Source organism: Pan paniscus, chromosome 18, assembly GCF_029289425.2.
Source record: "Pan paniscus chromosome 18, NHGRI_mPanPan1-v2.0_pri, whole genome shotgun sequence".
NCBI classification, from domain to species: Eukaryota; Metazoa; Chordata; class Mammalia; order Primates; family Hominidae; genus Pan; species Pan paniscus.
The window spans coordinates 6831611-6854064 of NC_073267.2; the positions used below are offsets into that span (position 1 = coordinate 6831611).

General features: G+C 40.5%; 1 protein-coding gene across 13 annotated transcripts in view; it reads left to right on the plus strand.

Moving 5' to 3' along the window:
- The window catches only part of RBFOX1 (RNA binding fox-1 homolog 1), a 2479284-nt gene that overhangs the window by 1064324 nt on the left and 1392506 nt on the right, over nt 1-22454 (plus strand). For all 13 annotated transcript variants that reach the window (XM_063598326.1, XM_063598327.1, XM_063598325.1 and 10 more), the window contains one exon: nt 16726-16788. In XM_063598326.1, coding sequence (XP_063454396.1) covers nt 16726-16788 — 63 coding nt within the window. The remainder of the gene's footprint in view (nt 1-16725; nt 16789-22454) is intronic.

Consider the following 22454-nt stretch of genomic DNA (forward strand, 5'->3'; position numbering starts at 1 on the left):
GGAAATGGGGAGATGATCAAAGGATACAACATTTCAATTAGACAGAAGAAATAAATTCAAGAGACCTATGGTACAACTATAGTTAGTAACAATGTATATACTTGAATATCACTAAAAGAGTACGTTTTAAGTGTTCTCACCACAAAAAAGATAAGTATGCACATGTTAATTAGCTTGATTTAGCCATTCCACAGGGTATACATATTTCAAAACATCATGTTGTACACCATAAATATATACAATTTTTGTCAACTTAAAGAATAAAAAGAAATCCCTCCGCCAACCCAACTACCTCACAAAGTTATTAGCGAGACTTGCACCTGTGGTACATATATTTAGCGGAGTACTCATTAAATTCGTACTGTTGTTAGGTTGGACTCATGAAGCCTCCTTCATCTAGTTTCATCTTTCCAATTTCCCTCAATATCTTTCCCACATTCTGGCTCCGGAAAACTATTCCTGATTCCCTCATATGGCATGGGGCTTCATGCATCTAGCTTGTAGCCCTACTCTTTCATTAAGTGACAGTGTTTTCAATGCATGCATTATCACAGTTGCCACTTTTACCAAGTCCATTTACTCCACCACCACCTCCCAAGTCAGGATACATTGCTCTTCAGTTTTTCTGCTGGGAATTTTGTTTTGCTGTGCCTTCTATTAGTTATTATTAATGTGAGCTTGTTTAGAAAATGGAAAGCCCCATTTATCTCTGAATCCCTAACTGTACCTGGCATCATGCTTTGATGGTTTTCACAAAGTGGGAACTCAGAAAGTGCCAAATGAATTAATGAGTGGATGTGCACATTAAAATGAACACAAGTAACTTACATTATGTTCCTTTGAAAAACATTTATTTCCTATGAGTTGTCATTGAAAAAAAAATCCTTGAGGATCAGAAACAGAACCTGGAAACTTTGGAATGTAGATTTTTTTCTTTGCTTCTTTAAATTGTAGACTTATTTAAATCTCTACATTTTTCAAATCTAAAAGAAATTATGCACAACCAGACTCTAAATCCATGTGGAATAATTCAGTATTTCATATACATGAGTTCTGTATTTTTGATGGGTGTCACATGCCAAAGAATGTAGACTATGGCTAGAAATTAAGTGGGTTTTTGTTTGTTTGTTTGTTTGTTTTTCCAATTGCCTAGATAGGATTTTGCCTTATTAGGATTAAAGACTGCTTTCTTATTAAGTGATGCAGATCTCATTGAAATAAGTACCTTTATGAAAATGATGCTTTTCTGATTTTTGTGAAAGATTGAAGCATTTTAGGGTAACTTGGAACATTATGAGATCTAGTTTCCGGAGATGTGAGTAAAATTAACTCCATGTTGTGAAGATTTTCAAATGAAAAAAATATTACAGAAAACGTTTAGGGAAGGCTACCCGTGTCTGAGGAGGTGTGTGGGAAATCTCTATAATTTTCTCTTTATTTTGCTGTGAACCCAAAACTACTCTTAAAAAAAGGAAAATTTTATAAAAACAGTTTAGGGGAGTGCCTAGAACTTAGCAAATGCTCTGTAACTTAATGCTCAATAAATGCTAGAATATGCTTCTACTAGATCTGGACCCAAAACATGAGGCTTTACCTATTAAAAGTTAAGAATATTTATCAGAATTATATGCAAGCATTTCGTGAAGCATCAGATATGCAGTATTTCATTTAATCCTTACAGGGATCCAGTAGCACAGGTACTCCAGCCACTTGCCAGAAGAACATCCTGAGGTTCCAAGGGGTCTGTAAATGCCCCAATATCAAACTCAGGGAAAAATCAGAAACCGAGCTTTGTTTACTGTAGGTTTTCAGTTCTTACCACTGTATGTTACTGTCCGTCATGACAAGACCGGAGATGCAAATATTTTTATCTCAAAACTTCCTACATGTCCTGTGGCTTCATCCACAATGTTTATTTCTTACCTGAAATCATGCTATAAAGAAAGTATTGCCCAAAACACATTTGGATGAGGTGGCATATTAGATACATAACTTTTGATGGTTACCTGAGGTGGCCCCTGACCATTTCGCAAACCTTTCATGATCTCTCTCCAGTTTTATGACTTTCCTTTCTCCCACACGGAGATGCTGAGTGCTGTATTCATCTTTCTGCCTCGCTATTTTTCCTTCATTTCCTTCATTGTCTGCTTTTCTGGAGCATTGTACCAAATGGCTTGGTTGTTCTTTGCTGAACATGAAGGATTGACTCTCAGGAATTTTCTTTTATCTTCTGGAATTCACTGGCTTTTAAAAAAAGTTAGATATCCCCTTCTGACTAGATGGATTTTATGTTTTGTTTAATTTTTTTCTTCTTGTGGGTAGGAATGTGTCCTACTGAGAGGCACATAGTATATCTATCTTGGTATTGACAGCGTTGAACCATATGTACACTTTTGAGGTATCTTTGCTCTTAAGCTTGTTGATTTTCCTCTTCTGAGGATGCGTACGAACCAGGTCATCTGTTGCAATTAAAAGGAAAGAACACTTTTAAAACAAGAAGGTCTAATCTCTTTCTTGTGCAAACAGGAGACTGAGGCCCAGAGAGAGTTAAATAATCTAATCAAGACCAAATGGCTGGTAATTAGCAGACATGAGAATAAGCTTATGCCCCTTTTAGTGATTCCTTTAGAAAAATATATTTTTAAGACGTTTTCCAGAATACTAAGGGAGGATTTTTAGGTATAAAGAATGTAGTGAATGCATCTTTGAAAAGTAGCATAAAAGACTTGAAAAAATGATATTATCAGTGAAGGCACTTCACATATTTTATGTGAGGGTTTCTCTCATACTTGGGGGCAGACCCCACTGCCATTGATTCTGTTGGGATATGATGCTTGCGGTTCTTATTCTTAAAGATAACTGCACCAAGTTTGCCTTGATAGTTTTACTATTTCCTTGAGATTACTTTCTTGAGATGATGAGACCAGCTTGAGTTTTCATTGTAGTTGTGAGACCTTTCTCAGGTTGAAATGAATTCTGATAAGCTGATTATCTCTCTGAAGAAAATATGATGTCCACATTTCATAGCTTAGTTCCGATCACTTCAGTGCCATTTTCATTCTGAGACATCTTCCCGGGTCTGAATTAAATAAGATGATAAGGTGCTCTGGAGTCCAATACATATTAAATAGATTTTTTTTTTTTAAAAAATTGAGGCCTACAGAGTGGAGGATGGCTTTCTTCATGGTGTATTTTCTTTCTCCATGTTGAAGTAGGTAGCAGCTAGCTAGTTTCTTTTTCTTTATAGAGCAATGAGTTATGAAGCTCAAAAATAAAGTGTTCTCAGTGGTGTAAATAAAGCAGTAGTCTGAGTAAATATATCACACTGTGTACTGAGGGTTTGCTTTTTGCGTTATTTTGTCTCTTTCTTTTCCTTCTCCGCTCTGGTCCAGTTTATGTCATTGTGTATTGTCGACACATTAATCTTGGTAATAGAAATGGAAAGCTACTTTTCATTGAGAAATAGATTCAAAGGAAAAGATGATTAATGGGCTGGGCACAGTGGCTCATGCCTGTAATCCCAGCACTTCGGGAGGCCGAGGCGGGTGGATCACGAGGTCACGAGTTTGAGACCAGTCTGGCTAACATGGTGAAACCCTGTATTTTTTATTTTTTATTTTTTTTTGAGATGGAGTCCCACTGTGTCACCAAGGCTGGAGTGCAATGGTGTGATCTCAGCTCACTGCAACCTCCGCCTCCTGGGTTCAAGTGATTCTCCTGCCTCAGCCTCCTGAGTAGCTGGGATTACAGGCACACACTACCATGCCTGGCTAATTTTTGTATTTTTAGTAGAGTCGGGGTTTCACCATGTTGATCAGGCTCGTCTTGAACTCCTGACCTCATTATCTGCCTGCCTGGGCCTCCCAAAGTGCTGGGATTACAGGTGTGAGCCACTGCGCCCAGCCCAAACCCCATCTTCACTAAAATACAAAAATTACCCAGGCGTGGTGGCAGGTGCCTGTAGTCCCAGCTATTCAGGAGGCTGAGGAAGGAGGATCGCTTGAACCCAAGAGGCGGAGATTGCAGTGAGCTGAGATCATGCCATTGCACTTCAGCCTGGGAAATACAGTGAGAGTCCATCTCAAAAAAAAGAAAGATAATTAATGAACAGAAGTTCCATGCATTCCCAATGATGTGTTTTTTATCCTGGCTCTATAAATCTGTCTGCATTGCAGCCTCTTGTGAGCTCGCAGATTACTGTATCCCTCCTCCGTCTCAGCTCCATGGAACTGGTGGATTTAGCTCCAAAGCTACCTGGTATTGCTAACAGAGGAGGAGGACACTTAGAATCTTGAGGACTATCTTCCCTACAGAGCCGTATGCCTGAGGAGGGGAGATGAAGGGCTGGGAATGATATACTCAGAAGGGAGACGTTACTTAGAATTGCTGTGTTGGTGACCAGCATGGTGGTGCTTGCCTGTAATCCCAGCACTTTGGGAGGTGGCAGCAAGCGGATCACTTGAGGCCAGGAGTTCAAGACCAGCCTGGCCAACACGGTGAAACCCTGTCTCTCTACCAAAAATACAAAAACTAGCCAGGTGTGGTGGTGCACGCCTGTGGTGCCAGCTACTCAGGAGGCTGAGGCTGGAGAAGGGAGGTGGAAATTGCAGTGAGCCCACATCATGCCACTGACTATACTCCAGCCTGGGTGACACAGTGAGACCCTGTCTCAAAAAAAAAAAAAAAAAAAAAAAAAAGGAATTCCTATATCTGAGAGACATTGCTTTGTAAACCTGTTGCACAATTTCTCTCTCCAATGACAACAATCAAGAGAACTAGTGAGATGATGCATAATAACCAAAGTGAATCTGTTGGGAAGGGGTGATGCATGGTAGAGGAGCTTCCTGTGTGTGTGTGAGAGCTAATCACAGCCCCATGGCACGTCTGAGCTCCTTTCTTGTAAAAGCACATCAATCACTGTCTTTCTCGGGTTATCCCAAATCCTTCCACGGGTAGTCATAAGCATATGATGTCTACTTGGGATGGAAGCATTCTCATTGAGAGCAAATATAGCACAACTGCCATTCAGACCACAGTTCAAGTTGTGGCTTCTCAGTGAGAACATGTACCATTACTTACCCTCTCTGAGCATCATGCTTCATCTGTGAATTGGAGATAATGATGCCCAGGGCATAGGGATGTCAGTGCAATGCTGCATGCAAATTGTTTATCAGAGTGCATGACACAGAGTTAACATGAGATGCTCCTCCTCCTCCTTCTTTTTCCTGTTAATTTTTATTATTTTCTTGCTATTGGCATTGTGTTTATTTACACATACTCACATGCATATGTCTGTATCAGTCCCAGATAGATATTTACTGAGTTCATTTAAATCACAATAATTTCCATCACTTTTACTTGTGTCTCAAGGCCCTCTTCAGCTTGGGAGGACTTCAATATGACTCAAGTAGGTACAGCTTTTTAAACACATACTGTAGTCATACTCTTAGCTTTTTTTTTTTTTCCTGTATTACCTCATTTGATCATGGGGAGAATACTGTAAAAGAGTACTTTTTATTTCCACCTCGTGCATTGGATAATTGTGGCCAGAGATGGACAGTAACTCACCCAAGGTCAAGCAACTAGCAAATGCTGGAGCTGCCAGTTGCACCAAGTGGGTATGACTTCCAAGTTCAAAGCTCTTTCTTCACGTATGCACTTGCCTCTGAATATCATGGTCTGTCCTCTAACTGACCCCTAAGAGCTGGACATGAGGTAGGTAGGAAGTTGAGCTTAAAGAAGGAGCTGTCAGTGCAGGGTGGTCCATGAAAGCCCCTGGGTCTCAGATGGCAGAGAAACATGTGGTTTCTTTCTAGAATTATTCACTCCTTCACTGAGCCCGTATTTAAAGAGCGTTGGTTTTGCTCTAGGCACTCTGTTGAGTGCAGAGTATTTGGTGGGGTGCAAAACCCTCCATGTCTGAGTCCTCAGGCAGCACTCAGCCTGGTGGGAGAGACAGGTACTAATCAAATGCTTATGTTTTCCTGTATAGTTATAGCTGAGATAAATGCAATGACAAGGGAACCTGTCCTAGATTTGCTGCAGAAACCAATCAAAGGAGGCTTTGCTAGGGAGGCAGTATTTGAGCTGAGAGTTGAATCATGGATGGAAAGCACACAGGGGATCTCCTTTCCCTTCAAGCCCTGCTGCTGGAGCCGGGCAAGTTGCAGGGGACACTGAGGGCTCTCAGTTATCGCTCATGCATCGAAAGGAATGGAACTTTCTGCATTAGATTTCTGCAGAGATTAGCACTTCTTTTACGTCAGAGTCATTTTTATGTAAGAAGTCTACTGATTTCTTCATGGATGAAACCCTTTGGCCTTCTTAATAGCACGTGTGTGCCAGGCCAGCTCCAGAAGCTGATGGATTCAGGTGAACTCAGTTCATGTGAACTCAGGAGCATTTGCTGAGAAGCCTGATTCCTCTTGGTCAGAAGAACTCACTGGCCGTTTCTACTTAGATGGGAAGGAGCATTTTCATCTCCCAAACAATTTTGTGCAATGCCTGTAATCTGCCAGTAGTTGCCATCCGTTTCTGCTTGTCTCTTATCATTGAACCTAAAAGAATCTGTCTGCAGGAATTAAAAGTCATCGTTTTCTCTGATATACTATGCCTTGCACTCACTACCTCTAAGGAAATGTCACAGACCCCCCGAAACTCCCCCATTTAAGTGGTGGAAACCTGGAATTCTCTAGTTTCATGATGGGATTGGTAAAGGAAGATATAGCTACTTTGTGAACTTGGTGCTTATACCTTCTCTCCTTTTGCTAGACATGAACCCGAAGGCACCACCCAGAAAGTCAAACTAGACAACATCTCTATTTTTAAAAAAGGAGAGGCAGACTAAACATTACATCAGTGTAAGGACTTCAGAGTCACACAGAACTGGATTTGCATTCTGACTTTGCTGTTGACTAGTGGTAAAACCTGCAGCAAGTTCTTTCAGATTCGTAAACGCCCCCCTAGGTCATCCTCAAAAGAGAAATAATGGTGATTGTGCTTAGAGAGACTTCTGCAAGTAAAGTGCCTAGTACATGGTAAATACTTGGTGTTGGATAATAATCATTATTGCCGGGCAGGAGGCTGAGGCAGGAGAATGGTGTGAACCCGGGAGGCGGAGCTTGCAGTGAGCCGAGATCGCGCACTGCACTCTAGCCTGGGTGACAGAGAGAGACTCATCTTAAAAATAAAAAAAATCATCATTATTATAGGTATTAATATTGTCAAATACTAAATGGATACGAAATAAATTATTTCTTATTTATACTAAATTATTTCTTTCTAAGTCTAATTGATCTAAATACATATGTAAATAATAGTCATTATATAATATCATTTAATATATTAGTCATTATATATCATTTAATAATATATAATAGAGAAAATGATATAACAATCTGATACATAATGAGTTTTAATTATATATTTTATAAATGATATTTATGATTTATATCTTTAGATTATTAATATTTATGTATTTTTATAAATGATAATCATTTATGTTATTTATATATTTCTCTATTTTGATAATTATTTCCATATTTTATACATGATTGTTTATATTATTTATATATTTAGATTGTTATTTACATATTTGTATCAGTGATAATTATATTATTCATATCTTTATTTGGATTATAACTTTTATATTTTTATAAATGATAATTTATATTATTTATATATTTATTTGGATTGTTATTTACATATTTTTATAAATTATAATCATATTCATTTAGGTTGTTATTTACATATTATAAATTGTAATCATTTATATATTCACTTAGGTTGTTATTTATATATTTTTATAAATGATATTTATGTTATTTATATAAGTTTCTTTGGATTGTTATTTACATATTTTTATAATCATTCATTTATGTATTTATTTAGGTTATTATTTACATACTTTTATAAATGATAATTTCTATTATTTGCTTAGTTATTTGGAATGTCAGTTACATATTTTTATAAATTATAATCATTTACATTGTATATTTATCTATTTGGATTGTTATTATTTGCACATCCTATAAATGATCATCATGTATGTTATTTCCATATTTATTTATTTGGATTGTGATTATTATTTGCTGATTCCTTGTGTAGAACCTTGTGGCCCTGTGTGTGTATCCATGTTCTTGAGCTTGCAAGCCATGTGTTGGATCATCTGTTTTGCTTTGCCTTTGTGGCATGAAAGCAATCTTAGATAACGCTTACATAAATGAATGCACATGACTGCATCTCAGAGAAAGTTTTTTAAATAAAAATACTGGCTGTGTGTTGACTTGACTGGTGGACCCTAGTTTGCTGACTGACAGGGTTGCCTGCACTTGAACATCCTGCTCGCGTGGCTCTGAGTAGTTCTTACCTGGACGACTTAGTCACCAAAATGTATGTTGTAAGTAAAAGAAGCCCCTTGGAGCTAGGCTGAGCCAGAGAGGCAGTTTCTTGGGGAAATGCATTGGTGTCGCATTTGGTATGCATTGGATGCAGAAATTGCATCCCTGATTTATACGAAAAGCAGGATATTCGACCAGGTATCAGGAGTTGTGGAATAAGAGATGCAAATGCTGTCTGGAACAGCAGGTGCCATTCTTAGAAAAATAGATATGGGGGATGTAGAGGAACACCAAAAGTATTTCCCAACTATCACTCCTAAAACAACTTTGCTCAGCAGCTGTCTCCCCCTGCCACTTTTAAAACTCTACAGCACATTTCAAGTGCCTTGTCCGAGCCTGGCCAGAGGGACGTCTCTCTGCTTATACAAGAATACCTTGATGATATTTCCCAGCTGAAAAGACTTACCTCTCTCCTCTCACCCTATACCCAGGAAGTTTTAATTTTATGGAGATTGAAATAATCAGGTCTCACGTGTATATTTCCTTTCAAACCATTGCGTTCGCCTGTTTTGAATTCAATGGCCTGTCTTATGTACTCGGTGGAGAAATAATATAAACAAACCTTGAAATTTCCCTGGAGTTCAGCTTCCCTTTTCATACTGGGTCTAGCTAAAGTTTGGAGCCAACTAAAAAGAGCCTCATTGCCTTACACACACCCTGTTATCTCTGGCGGGTTCAAATGCAATTTCTCTGAGAAGGTTGTGGTACCTCTGCTCTCTCTGGCCTTGAATCTGAGCGTCTAAGGATTTCTTTGGAGTACACACAGTTGCATCCTTTTGACAGACAGTGCAAATTAAAAGATCCGGCGCGGCCCAGGAACCAGGGACCCAAACTTGCCCCTTGGGTTTTCATTTACAGTTAGGCACTGCAGACACAATTATTGCTGACAGGGAAGCGGAGCTGGTGGCAGAGTGCGCCTGACAGGAGGCTCATGCCAGCCCATAATTGGGAGGATTATTTTTAATCAGAACATACCCTACAGCCCAAACATTAGAAATCTCCTGTAAGGCCAAGACAGGAAATTAAACACACCAACAATAAGGCTCAAAGGGAGGCGGTGTGTGGGGTGTAATATTGTTAGTCTCTCGGAGGTCCCTAGAGCTTCGGGGAGAAGTTTGCTTCCCTGCAGAGGGAGGCTGGGAGTAACAGAAGCAGACACAGAGACTATACCTGAGCCCTTGTTGAATGGGCAAATGCAGCCAAATTAAATGCAGCAGAAACACTAATTGCATTTCAGTGCAATGTGTAATGCGTTTGTTTCTTGCAAATGCAATGATGCTTATTGACTTTAGTAGTAGTAGTAGCGTTTTGAGACAGAGTCTCGCTGTGTCGCCCAGGCTGGAGTGCAGTGGCACGATCTCAGCTCACTGCAACCTCTGTTGAAGTGATTCTCCTGCCTCAGCCTCCCGAGGAGCTGGGAATATAGGTGCCTGCCACCACGCCCAGCTAATTTTTGTATTTTTGGTAGGGATGGGGTCTCACCATATTGGTCAGGCTGGTCTCGAACTCCTGACCTCGTGATCCGCCCACCTCGGCCTACGAAAGTGCTGGGATTACAGGCGTGAGCCACCACACCCAGCCGCTTATTGCCTTTAAGCAGCATAAGCCACATGTAAACCTTGGAATAGCGGATACAATTGTATTTCATCAGTAAGAGAAGAGCCTCACTGGTTCCTTATTTTTAGGAATCTTCAGTGAGCACTTACTACGTGGCAGGTGCCGTGATGGCTTATGATACTAGGCTATGCTGAAAGTCATCTGGATGATCTTATTGCTTTGGCAAAATTTTGCACAGCACAGTAAAACTTTGTTTATTAAAAGGACTGTTGTTGAAGAAGTAGGCGTAGCGCTTGGCTGTTTGGCTCCAGTAATATTTATTTAGTAGTAGTGCCAGGTAATTTAGCTGTAGTGTCCTCACATCAACCCTCTGAGGTGGGCATTATTATACCCATTCTATGGACAAAAAAACTGAAGCTCCAAGCGGTCAAACATCTTGCCCAGAACTAATAAGATAACTGACTTTGGAACCAAATCTGTGTCCAAAACCTGTAGGATGTCAAAGTATTTGTCAAACTGTACTGTCACTCATGAATATGACTGGGCACAGCCTGGTGCTTCGAGGTGCTGCCACTCCAATAGAAAAGACAGATGTAGAGACAGATGTCTACGAATGAAGAGTCTATAGAGATGCTAACTGGATTCTAAGAGTGGGGAAGACGGCATGATTCACTGTGCTTGGGGAGTCAGCGAGGACTCCCTGAAGCTATGAAGAACAGGTGCACATTTACCAGTGGTTAAAAAAAAAAAAAAAAAAAGAACAGACTCCCAGACATAGGAAACAAGTAGTGCACAGGCACAGTGTTATCAGAGATGCTAGGATATTTCAATTTAGTTTAGAACTATTGGCTTGCCTGGATGTGGTGGCTCACACTTTTAATCCCAGCACTTTGGGAGGCCAAGGCGGGCAAATCACAAGGTCAGCAGTTCAAGACCAGCCTGGCCGACATGGTGAAACCCTGTCTCTACTAAAAATACAAAAAATTAGCTGGGCGTTGTGGTGGGCACCTGTAATCCCAGCTACTCAGGTGGCTGAGGCAGAAGAATCTCTTGAACACAGGAGGCAGAGGTTGCAGTGAGCCGAGATCATGCCACCGTACTCCAGCCTGGGTGACAGTACGAGACTCTGTCTCAAAAAAAAAAAAAAAAAAAAAGAATAAAAGAACTATTGGCTTTTGGGTTTTGTTCTTGTGAGGCTCACTCAACAAATATAAAGGGAGAAAAAGAATCTCTCTTTGGGGAACGCTCATCACAGAGACCAAGCATCTGATGTGGGGATGGGATGGGAAGCAAAAGGAGATGATGTTGGAGAATCCGCTCCTGAAGTCAAAGGATATCCCATGCTGTCCTCACTGTGTGAAATGCCTACGCCTGATGGCAGGGAAAGGTGGTGCTTTAACCCATGACTGTCCTTAGAAAAGCAACCACAGGTTTACAGTAACATTACGTATTGCTTCTGAGGCTGGAGCTCAGGGTGCAGAGATCTTCAGTGAGTCCAGGAAGGCATGAATCTTTCGCATGGCAGACTGAGGCCCATCAGATACTCTGACTGCAGTAGTGGTTACTGCTAAGCAGCCTCCTGTTATGTGGCTGGGAGTCACTGGATTCCCATGGGGAGGGCCTCTATCTCCAATCTAAGGTGGCTTCAGTGCACTTCCTGTCTAGTTCACTTCTCCCATCCCAGGTGTGATGGGCACTAACCTCTCTACCACCAGGAATCGCACATCATAATCCCTGAGTGGTACCAAGCAACCCTGGGCAGCTTGCTGATTTGGCTTCAGGGTCCTTTCAAGGACAGTTAAACGCCAGACACCTGAATGAGGTCAGGGGCTGCTGTGAGGCTTGGAGAGCATGTATGCAATCATAATCCCTGATGTGATCAAGATACAGTTTGCTTCCCTGCCTGCAGGGTGGGTACAAAATCCCAACTTAGGTGAGGCACCACCCTCTGAGATGGTCTTATACATAATTGCATTGTTTGCTAGCAACAGAAATCCATTCAAACTCACTCAATAAATGGGCATATTTCTTACACGGCACAGGAGCACAGAAGTGAGTTTCAGCACTAAAAGTCAGGAGGTGTTCTAGGTCCCAGGAAGAACCAGCATTTCTGAACCGCTGTGTAATCAGGAAACAAGACAGCCCTTACCCTCCCGCCCCAAAACCCTCCTCCATGGCTCTTCCACTCTCTTCTTCTTCTCTCTCTCATTGCTACTTCTGCTGTTTTCTGCACACGTGGCAGAGAAGAGTGACCCCACAGTTACTGACGACACTTAAGTGTGCCTTGCAAATTCCTAGGAGAAAATTGAACCTAGATAGGGTGAGGTTTCGTCTCTTCTCAACATAGCACTTACTAATGGAGCCAGGATCAGTCGCTGCAGACCCAATTTCTGGCACTATGCTAGACAGAGATGGGGGAGGGAAATGACTTTTGGGGAGGCTGAGTGTGTCTAAAATTAGCCATAGGATGACTAAGCCGATAGTTCCTTCTTTCCTTCCTTCCTTCCTTCCTTCCTTCCTCCGTTCCTTCCTTCCTTCCTTACTTCTTTCCTTCCCCCTCCCTCCGTCCCTCCCTGTTTCCCTACCTTCCATCTTTTCTTCCTTGGGTAAATATTTACTGAATGTCTGCCATATCCATAGCATTGTGATCAGAGTTAAAATAGTGAGCAAAACCCACACAGCTCCTGCCCTCATGGAGCTAACTAACATGCTGGTGAGACAGGCAAACTTTCATCAAATAATTTTTCTAATAATTTTTAATTGGATGCAAAATGCAAACTGGGATATGGGCTATGAAGAAAGGATGATGGGCTCTTAAAGCCATATGGTCAGGGGGTTCCAACAGGAAGCAGCAACGCACTGGAGTTAATTAGGTGCTAAGAGCATCCCCAGTCAAAGCCATAGCATGCAAGGCATCCCTGTGGCAGGTGAGGAGTAAAGTGTGGTCCAGAATGGGAAAGTCCATGGTGCTGGTACCCGGGACTGGGGGGAAGTGTGATCTCCTTACTAGCAAATAAATAAGGCTGGAGCTGTGTCTAGGAGCAAATCATTAGGGATGTCAGGAGTAAGGTAGGTTTGGAATGAAATGGGAAGCCAGCAATGTAGGATTTAAACAATCAAGTAACACAGTCACATTTACATTTTGTAAGGGTCACACTCCTTGACCTGCATGGGGGCAAGGGGTGCAAGCCTGGAGGCAGGAGGAGATGGCATTGCATTCATTGCCTGGGGAAGTCTATGAAGCAGTTCATGGCAGAATCTATGGAAACAGAAACGTTGCAGTAGCCAGCCCTGTTTAGAGAGTCAGACTTAGAAAAAAACTACATTCTGGCTGTCCAAGGGTCATCAACAGCAGTGTTTTGGAAGTAATCGGTTTGCTATTTTGTGCATCCATTTGGATGGAGTGCATAGGTGAAGGTAGCTAATGCATGAACTGAGCATTCACCTTCATTCTGCCTGACTTTGTTCCAATGTCCTCTGAGTTTCCTTCACTTGCAGCTCTTTAGCTTCTGTGTAATCTTGGTACAATGAAAATTGTGCCCAATTCCACTGGGACCTGAGATTCTCCCTGGTCACAAATTGCTCTTCACGTAGTTTGCAAGAGTAATTGCAAACTCAGAACATTTTAGTTAAAAAAAAAAAAACCACTAAATCACTCTTCTGGAACTCTAGAGAGCATATTAGGGTTTTCTTGCTGTCTGGTGCCATTGTTAATGATCATTTCTGTTCTCGCTTTATAACAATGGTTCTCAGCCTCTGTTTTTATAAAATAATCCCCCTAAATGACTTTACAGATTCTTATTAGTGGAAAGGAGGGGCTATAAAATTCATTTCAACTGTAGGTTGGATTAAGACCAGATGTAAAGGTGTGGGTTTGGACTCACATGGACATGAAATTCAATGTTATTACCTGGGTACCAAGTACGGTAGCACCAAAGAAGGCCCAGTTGCTCAGAGAAACCTCTTTCTGGAATGAAGGTCAATGTCCTTTCTTGGTGCTGTAACCCTCTGGGGCAAGGAGGAATCACTTCTTAGGCTACCCAATGTAGTGAGCAGTACATAAGGGGCCTTTTCCCAGACTACAAAGTTACAGTGTTGAATTAAACATTGCCCTTGCCTTCCAGAAATTCACAGCCTGGGTAGGCCAAGTCCACAAAAAGTTAGAAAGGATGTATATTCTGCTTCTGATAGAAGAATATGCCAATGGCCATAGGGACCTCCCCTAAAATTCAGGCCCACTGGAAGGGTCAATGAAAGTTACAGAGAGCACGCTTGGGTAGATGTTCAAGTCTCAAGACTCCAGACCTTCCATGAGTTCAAATGGGGCCAGGTGAAGGGCAGTTTAGGATGAGAGAAGGTTGTAATCGAAGGGCTAAAGGAATACTAGTGCAATGTGTCTTAAGTATTTGATTTAGCTGGATCTTAGAATGTAAGGATGTGTTCGGAGATGGAGGAAGTGACAGGAAAGAGGGGGTAGGAGCTGAAAAGGTTGAACCTGACCATGGTAGCTATTATTTTTAATAAATGAGAGGATGCATGCAAATTTTGATATGAAGTTTGGGCTGTACTAGGGATTCAGTGAAACTACAACTACTATAATTATTAGGACTCAGATTATCCTGCATTGGAGGCATACTGTGAATCTCTAGAAGAGAACTATGTATTTTGACTATTTCTATTCTAATTATTCTAACTATTCTTCCCAAATCATGTTCTTCCACTTCTCACCTTTACGATGTCAGCTCCGTTGCCACTTCCTTGATGGAGCCTTCCCCACTGTCCCCGGTGAAGACCTGTCTATCTTCCCCACTGGACTGTAGGCACCAAGGGGACAATTCCTGACATTTAGAAGGCTTAATAAACAATAAACTTTTAAAAAGCACCAACTTTGTGCTAAGCACAATGCTACGTGTTTTACAAATATTAACTTTTAATATTCACCTGAATTCCTTGAGGCAGGTACTGTTTATTCCCATTTTAATGATGAAGAAACTCAGACAAAGAAAGGTTGAGTGACTTGGCCATGGTCACAAAGTTAGAAGGTAGTGAAGCCAAGGATGACTGGAAAGATGGATGGATGAGTAGGTGGGTTGATGGATGGGTAGTTAAATGGGGGACAGATGGATAGATAGATGGGTGGATGGGTGGACGGATGGATGAATGGGTAGGTGGATGGATGGATGGATGGATGGATCGATGGGTCTATGGGTGGATAGGTGAGGGATGGGTGGGTAGATGGATGGATGGGTGAATCGGTGGATGGGTGGATGGGTGGGTGGATGGGTAGGTAGATAGGTGGATGGATGGGTGGATGGGTGGGTGAGTACATGGATGGATGGATGCGTGGATGGATGGATGGATGGATGGATGGATAGATGGATGGATGAATGAGTGCATCATTGCTGTTTGTTGACACTAGCCCATGAGATTGGTCATTTTTATTAGTTGAAAGAAATTGAAAATATCAAAATGCAAAGCAAAAGGCTGTAGAAGTGTGAATACTATCACCACCATTTCAACCACTTAATAGCTCTATCTATTCTTGGGTCTCTCTGCAGGTCACCCCTCTTTCCAATATTTTGATGTCACTTGATGTTCTTAGGTGTTGTAATTTATCAACAAGAGGGGACTCACCAGATGTGAAGACTACACACACATATATATATCCACATACATACACATATGTCATCTTCATTTATATGTATATCTGTATATCTATATATCTAGATATACCTATCACATTAGGAAAGGGGGTATATTGTCTAAACATATCTGCAAATAATGTTTAAAATTTACCTCTAAATCTTGTGAACTTTGTTGAGTCTTGGCGTAAATTGTAGTGCTACTTTATAAGAGTAATTCAATTATCAGTGGATCAGGATTCCAGAACCCTGCAAAGTAGTCCCATCTCTGCTACTTAAGTTTCTCCCCAGAGAGGAAACAAGTCAGTATCCCAACCCCCTTGGGTATAGGATGCCGTAAACATCTTTCAGATCTACCAGAACTCTTGATTTTTCTGGTAGGAGATGACCTCTCTTTCAACTCACTGAACTATAGGAGATTATAATAGCCATTTGCAGTTTAGGTGATATTTGGTTTATTTAAATATCAATGAACATGAATCTCACTCCCTGTGATTGGGTGATGATAGCCATATTTATGAAATTTATTACTGCTAGGATACCTTGTATCATAATTCTACTCATTGCAAAATTAAATCATTTCCATATTTGAACTTTAAGTATCACCTGAATGCACATTGTAGAATCCTGCAGTTCTAGAGTTGAAAGGAAATTTAGAATTTATTTCATCCAAGCTAATTCCTAGGGGGAAAATCCATAATGATATATCTGAAATGTCAACCTCCAGTCTTACCTTGAACACCTCCTGTGACAAGAACTCATGGTGTAAGAGAAGAATACAGTAGAGTACTTCCAAGCTCGGTGTTGACTTGCCCGAGTTCAAATTCAGGCTTCACGATGTACATGCATGTCTTGTCAACTGTGGGAGCTGTCTGGGCCTCCGTTTCCTCTTCTGAAATAGAGAAGATAATAACACCTTCTTTGCCGGGATCTGAGAGGATGTAATAAAAATACATCGAAGAACTGAATCATTTTCATCATCATCATCACCATCATTGCTGTTAAATTCACAATATAGTCAGAACCTATTTTGAAGGTTGGTCCATATTACTATGACAAAAAAGGTGCAGACAAAATTCAAGGATACATTTCTTGATACTAAAGTCATTCCCCTTTTTCTTCTTTAGGAAACTGGTCAAAGAACTCATGCAAGTGGAACTTACAGCTTCCTTGATCGGACTCAGCATTCAGTAAGTGCAACCCATTTTGAACATTCATTCCATAAATACATCCATGTCTTTGATCCTGTTCTCTCTGAAAAGCTCTTTTCTGCAGGTTTGAAGTTGTTACAAAAACTTTGCTGCCTGCCTATGTCTTTCTCTTCTGCCCTATTGTATCAGAGATGAGAAGAGGGCCTGCAAGGTAGAACCACCCTCCTTTAGCCCTCCCTCCCCAATGAACCTGGGAAATGTGTGAGGTTATCAATGGGTTAACTGCACCTTTATTAGCTGGGGATTAAAATAAAATGTGTTTTTGGTTTCTTTTTTTCCCCCCTAAGGTTGTCTTATCAGGAGACATTCTGTCCCCCTTCTGAGTCACATGACCCTGCAAAGTAGAAAGAAATGCCAGCAAACACAGATCAGTTACCGAGAGCATGTATTTCTTGAGGCATTTAAGAACAGTTCATTTGCTCTTTTTGAGCTGGAATACATGACTATGATCTGAAAATTACTGCAAAAAAAAGAAATTTTTTACTTTAAGATGCTGGGGTACATTATAGAAATTTCATTTGTTTTCAGCAAGTAAGCATTTTTCCACTTTCTGCCTTTCTCATTGCATGCAAGGACTTTATTTTTGGTGAAGGTAGCAGTATTTTGTCCAATTTTCTCAGCTCTCTTTTTTTATATGCATATATACTCTAGCATTTGGGGTAGCACCTTCACAAAGTCTCTGATGTCAGCCCTCCTCTGCAATAGTTTTATGGGTGAACAGCTTGTTTTAAGAAGAAATCTGTAATAATTTAATTATAAATATCAAAATTTTAAAAGGCTAGCTGAAAGAAATATTTATTTTTCAAGATGTAGCTTCCTTCATAGGAATGCAGAATTTCTTAGCAGGTTCTACTTCTGAAAGTGCTGGAGTATAATTTGATACATCAAATATCAGCCCATGTCATAAAGGAGCAGGTAGAATTGGAGTACATGGGACTCCAGGCCTGCAAGAGGTTGATCAAAGGGAATTCTTTTGCCCTCAGTGGGATTGCAGGACTCTTTCTATTGTCTTGGAATTTGCATATTCAAATGCAGAGGGGAAGGAGGCAGAGATAGAAAGAACTAAAAAGATGGTGTATTAGCTGTTAGCTACATCAGAATGACTTAGCATAACCCTGATCAGCTAACGCTTGTATCACACAGGAGATTAGACTGGCAGCTTTTGTTCCTAATAATAAAGGAAATTCCATCTCTAATTCCCTACATGCCACATCTATCTTTTCATGCCTTTGAAGTTCAGGCTTCGGCATTTCTTGAAAACTGGGAGGTTTTGTAAGTAAAAAGGTGGGGGCTGTTTGGCATGAAGTCTGTTCAAATCTATTTAGTGTAAAGTTAAATTTGCTTGTTACTTGATCTTTTTCTGTTTCAAGCAGCATCTTTCTCATAAATGCCTTTGTTGGTGCTTGGGCAGGGAGGGGAGGGATGGAGGACAAAAGGTTTCAAGGATGGGTTTTCAGATCATACATGACCTTCTCATTCCTCTGTCTTCTGAATATGATTGAAATTGCTGCTTCTCTGAAAGAAATTCCTGTTCCAACCCTGCACTGGGATTGAAACTTTTAACCTAAGGGAGGCTGTGGTCCCTAAGATAATTAGTACAGGGATGTAAGGGAGCTCATGTTAATTTGTCTATGGATATGGTATTTCTATATCTACAACTGCCATCTAAAGAGAGACATTTAAAAAAAGTATTAATTTACTGCTCTAAACCAGTGAGCAGATATAATTTTTTTTAAGGAAATCATTTTAGAAAGGAAGCAATGGCAAGATGCCTTATTGGGGATGTTTATGGGTATTGATCCCTGTTAGTGTATCTAGTAGGTTTCCATCCTGTCCTTGGGATTGCAGCTTCTCTGATACAGCAAACCTCAATCCCCTTCCGAAACCAAGCAGTCACTTCCTCTGGAACAAACATTGAATTCTGGGACATCGCCTGGTTATCAGGAAGGCAGATGATTTGACATCTAAGCTGGCCACATGCCTGGGTTTTGTGTGTTCTTCACCCATAACATGTTGGATGCATGCTGGTTGAGAAATTGTTCCAGTCTCTTACAGGATTTTAGCAGGAGCGATGACCTAGTAGTTGGAATTTGTACATGGCTGACACTGGGCCTGGGCTGATGTTGTGAAGAATGCCATATTTTAGTCTGAATCCAGGTTTTGATGTGTCCATTGGCTTCAGAAAATTAATTTTCATTTCCTGCTTCCAAAATTTGGTTATTCTTGTTTAATTTTTTCCAGAATGTTTCCTTTGCATCGGGACCCTTTGGATTGCTGTTTGTTCAATAGTATATTACCCCTCATGATATGCACAGCATTTACTGTCGTGTTGGTAGACCATGAGTACTTGTTGGATATAATGATGGTCGAACAGGTACAAGAAAGGAAAGCTGAATAGGTAGATGAATGCATCTTAACTCCTGATGGAGTATTGTGTAAATTGGAGAAAGATGGCATTGACATTAGACAAGAGACCAGTATGGGTGTTTCTGATGGTTGGTTTCTATTCCCCAATACTCTTCTTCAAAGCTTTCACTTCTACTTTGACAGGTCTAGAGTAACAGATTGGCCAATGCACATGGTGTAAGAGAGTGAGCTCCCAGGAACCAGCATCTGTTTTCTAGCTCTCCACATCCATTTGTTGTTATCTGTGTGCTAAGAGGAAAGCCACAGAAAGCTCACAGTAGCAGGGTCAGTGTTGGAACTTAAGCCTCAGCATGGTTTTCTACAACTTGAAAATTTAACTTCCAAGAGGTTTCCTTGATCTCTATTTTCCTATCGGGCTGAAAATCCCATGGCATGCTGCATCATGTTTATAATTAATTAATTGTGCAAACTTTATTTTTATGTTTGTCTTTTTCTTTGGTCTAGTGCTATCCAATACACCATGTCTGTGATTATAGGAATATTTTTTTTTCACCAAGTCTTAATGAGGTATTATTGACCAATAAGAATTGCGTCAATTTCAAAAGCATAGTCTTAATATAATTGGCTTTGGTGACTGAGAGGGGGAAGGTTGGGAGGAGGTTGAGGGTACAGAGAAGAAGAAGGTGGAGACAGAAAGAACTAAAAAGATGGTGTATTAGCTGTTAGTTATATCGGAATGACTTAGCGTAACCCTAATCAGCTGACGCTTGTATCACACAGGAGATTAGACTCGCAGCTTTTGTTCCTAATAATAAAGGAAATTCCATCTCTAATTCCCTACATGCCACATCTATCTTTTCCTGTCCTTGAAGCTCAGGCTTCAGCATTTCCTGAAAAGTGGGAGGTTTTGTAAGTATTGGGTAGAGAGGGCACTGCTTGAGTGATGAGTTGTTTGGGTGATGAGTGTGCCAAAACCTCAAAAATCGCCACTAAAGAACTCATCCATGTAACCAAAAACCACCTGTACCCCTAAAAGTATTGAAATAAAAATAAAATTTAATTTTTTTTAAATTGCAAAGATTTAAGGTATATATGAGACATGTTAATGTACATATACCTTGTGAAATGATTACCACAATCAAGCTACTTAACATACTTATCACCTTACATAGTTAACCCTGCTAAGAGAATAGATAAGGAATATTCTTTATCTGTGCTGTTCAATATGGTTACCAGCAGCCAGACGGAGCAAGTGAACACTTGAAATGTGACTATTACACCTGAAAACGAACTGAAAACTAAGTGTTCTTTAAAAAACTGTTATTAAAAAAATTTGTTACTTTATTATTATTATTATTTATGAGACAGAATCTCACTCTGTTGCCCAGGCTGGAGTGCAGTGGCACGATCTCAGCTCACTACAGCCTTCACCTCCTGGGTTCAAGCGATTATCCTGCCTCAGCCTCCCAAGTAGCTGAGATTACAGGAAGCCACCACCATGCCCAGCTAATTTTTGTATTTTTAGTAGAAATGGGGTTTTGCCATGTTGGCCAGGCTAGTCTCGAACTCCTGACCTCAGGTGATCCTCCTACATCGGCCTCCCAAATTGTTGGGATTACAGGCATGAGCCATCACGTTAAAGTAACATAAATGTGTTACTTTAGTTTTAATTGACAAACAATAATTGCACATATTCATGGGGTACATAGTGATGTTTCTATACATATACTGTATAGTAATCAGGTCAGGGTAGTTAACATATCTATCATCTCATTTCTTTGTGTCCGGAGAGTTCATTAATTTAAATTTAAGAACATGTGGCTTGTAACCTGATACTGTATTGTTGTATGGGATGGCTTTAGACTAGCAGCCTTATAAATACAGGGGCTAGGTCAGAAGTGTCCGTCCTTGTACCTAGGCTGATACTTAGCTGTTATAGATCAATTAGGACTGTGACTGATAAATTGCTACTGTCTCAAGCCCCAAAGTGTCCTCTATTCCCTGCTGTTCCATATGTTCTGCTTCCTTGAATTTACCCTTGATCCAGAACTAAAGGTTTAATGGTCCCCTGGGACTCTGCACAATGCCACAGCATTCATCTATTCTAACTGGTTGGTGCCTAATGCATGCTGATTATTCAAATAGTATATCACCTCTGATTATTTCCATGGCATCTACTGTAGTGCTGGCCCATAGTTCACCATCAGTACTTGTTGGATATAATAATGGTCAGGCAGATAGAGGGATGGAAGAATGAAGAGATAGATAAATGCATCCACCTTTTGATGGGGTATTGTGTAAGTGAGAGAAATATAACATCAACATTAGATGAAATACTGGTATGGGTCTTTCTGATGGCTGGTTTTTATTTCCTCAGTATTCGTCTTCAAAGCTTTCACTTCTACGTTGGTAGGTCTAGAATAATAGACTCCAGATCTATCACTGAATTCTAATGCCATATGCAGCACAGATTGCTATACATCTTCACTCATTTCTTTCTGTCACTTAAGGCTCCCAATGCATAACACTTGAAATCAGTCCACGTCTCACTCATTCACCCATGGGCACCACTCTCTTCTCAGGAATCTCAGTCCCAAGCCTTAGTTACTAACATTGTCTTGTTTTTCATCCACCAGCAAATGATAAGTGAGTGTTTTATCTGTATCTTCTAAGAGACTTCTTTTCATTCCCTCTGTTGGCATATTGCTCCAGGGACTTCTTACTTACGTATCTGGAAATTCTTTCTAGGTAGTCTTCATACCTAAAGCCACCTTCCCTTGGATCCCAGCCAACAGATTGCAGGACTAATATTCTTGAAACATGAATATCGTCTAGTTGGTTGTTGAATAAGCTCGTCCTTACCTAACATTTTATCTTTTCTCCATGAATCCCTCAATACATTTCATTCCAACTGGGCAAGTTCATCTCTTGATATCTAAACATGTTTATTTCCCAGCTCCAAGCACTTGCTACACTTGGTCTCACCAGCTGGGAAAGCCTTTCCTATTCTTTTAGTCTACACTTCTATGTAGATCTCTGTTAAGCCCTCCTGATAATGAATTTTTCTCTGTTTATTTCAGCTACTTGATTGCCCCTTGTAGGATAAAGAAAATCCTAAGCCAATTTTCAACGTAGAAAGTTGACCCTATGATTATATTTTAGAATCTGGGTTTCAGTGGAACAGGCAGGAGTGGAACAGAGTAAGGAGGTATTGAAAGAGAAACAACAATAATTGCCTTCCAGGGAGACACAGTTCTCTCACATGCAAAATTCAGCAG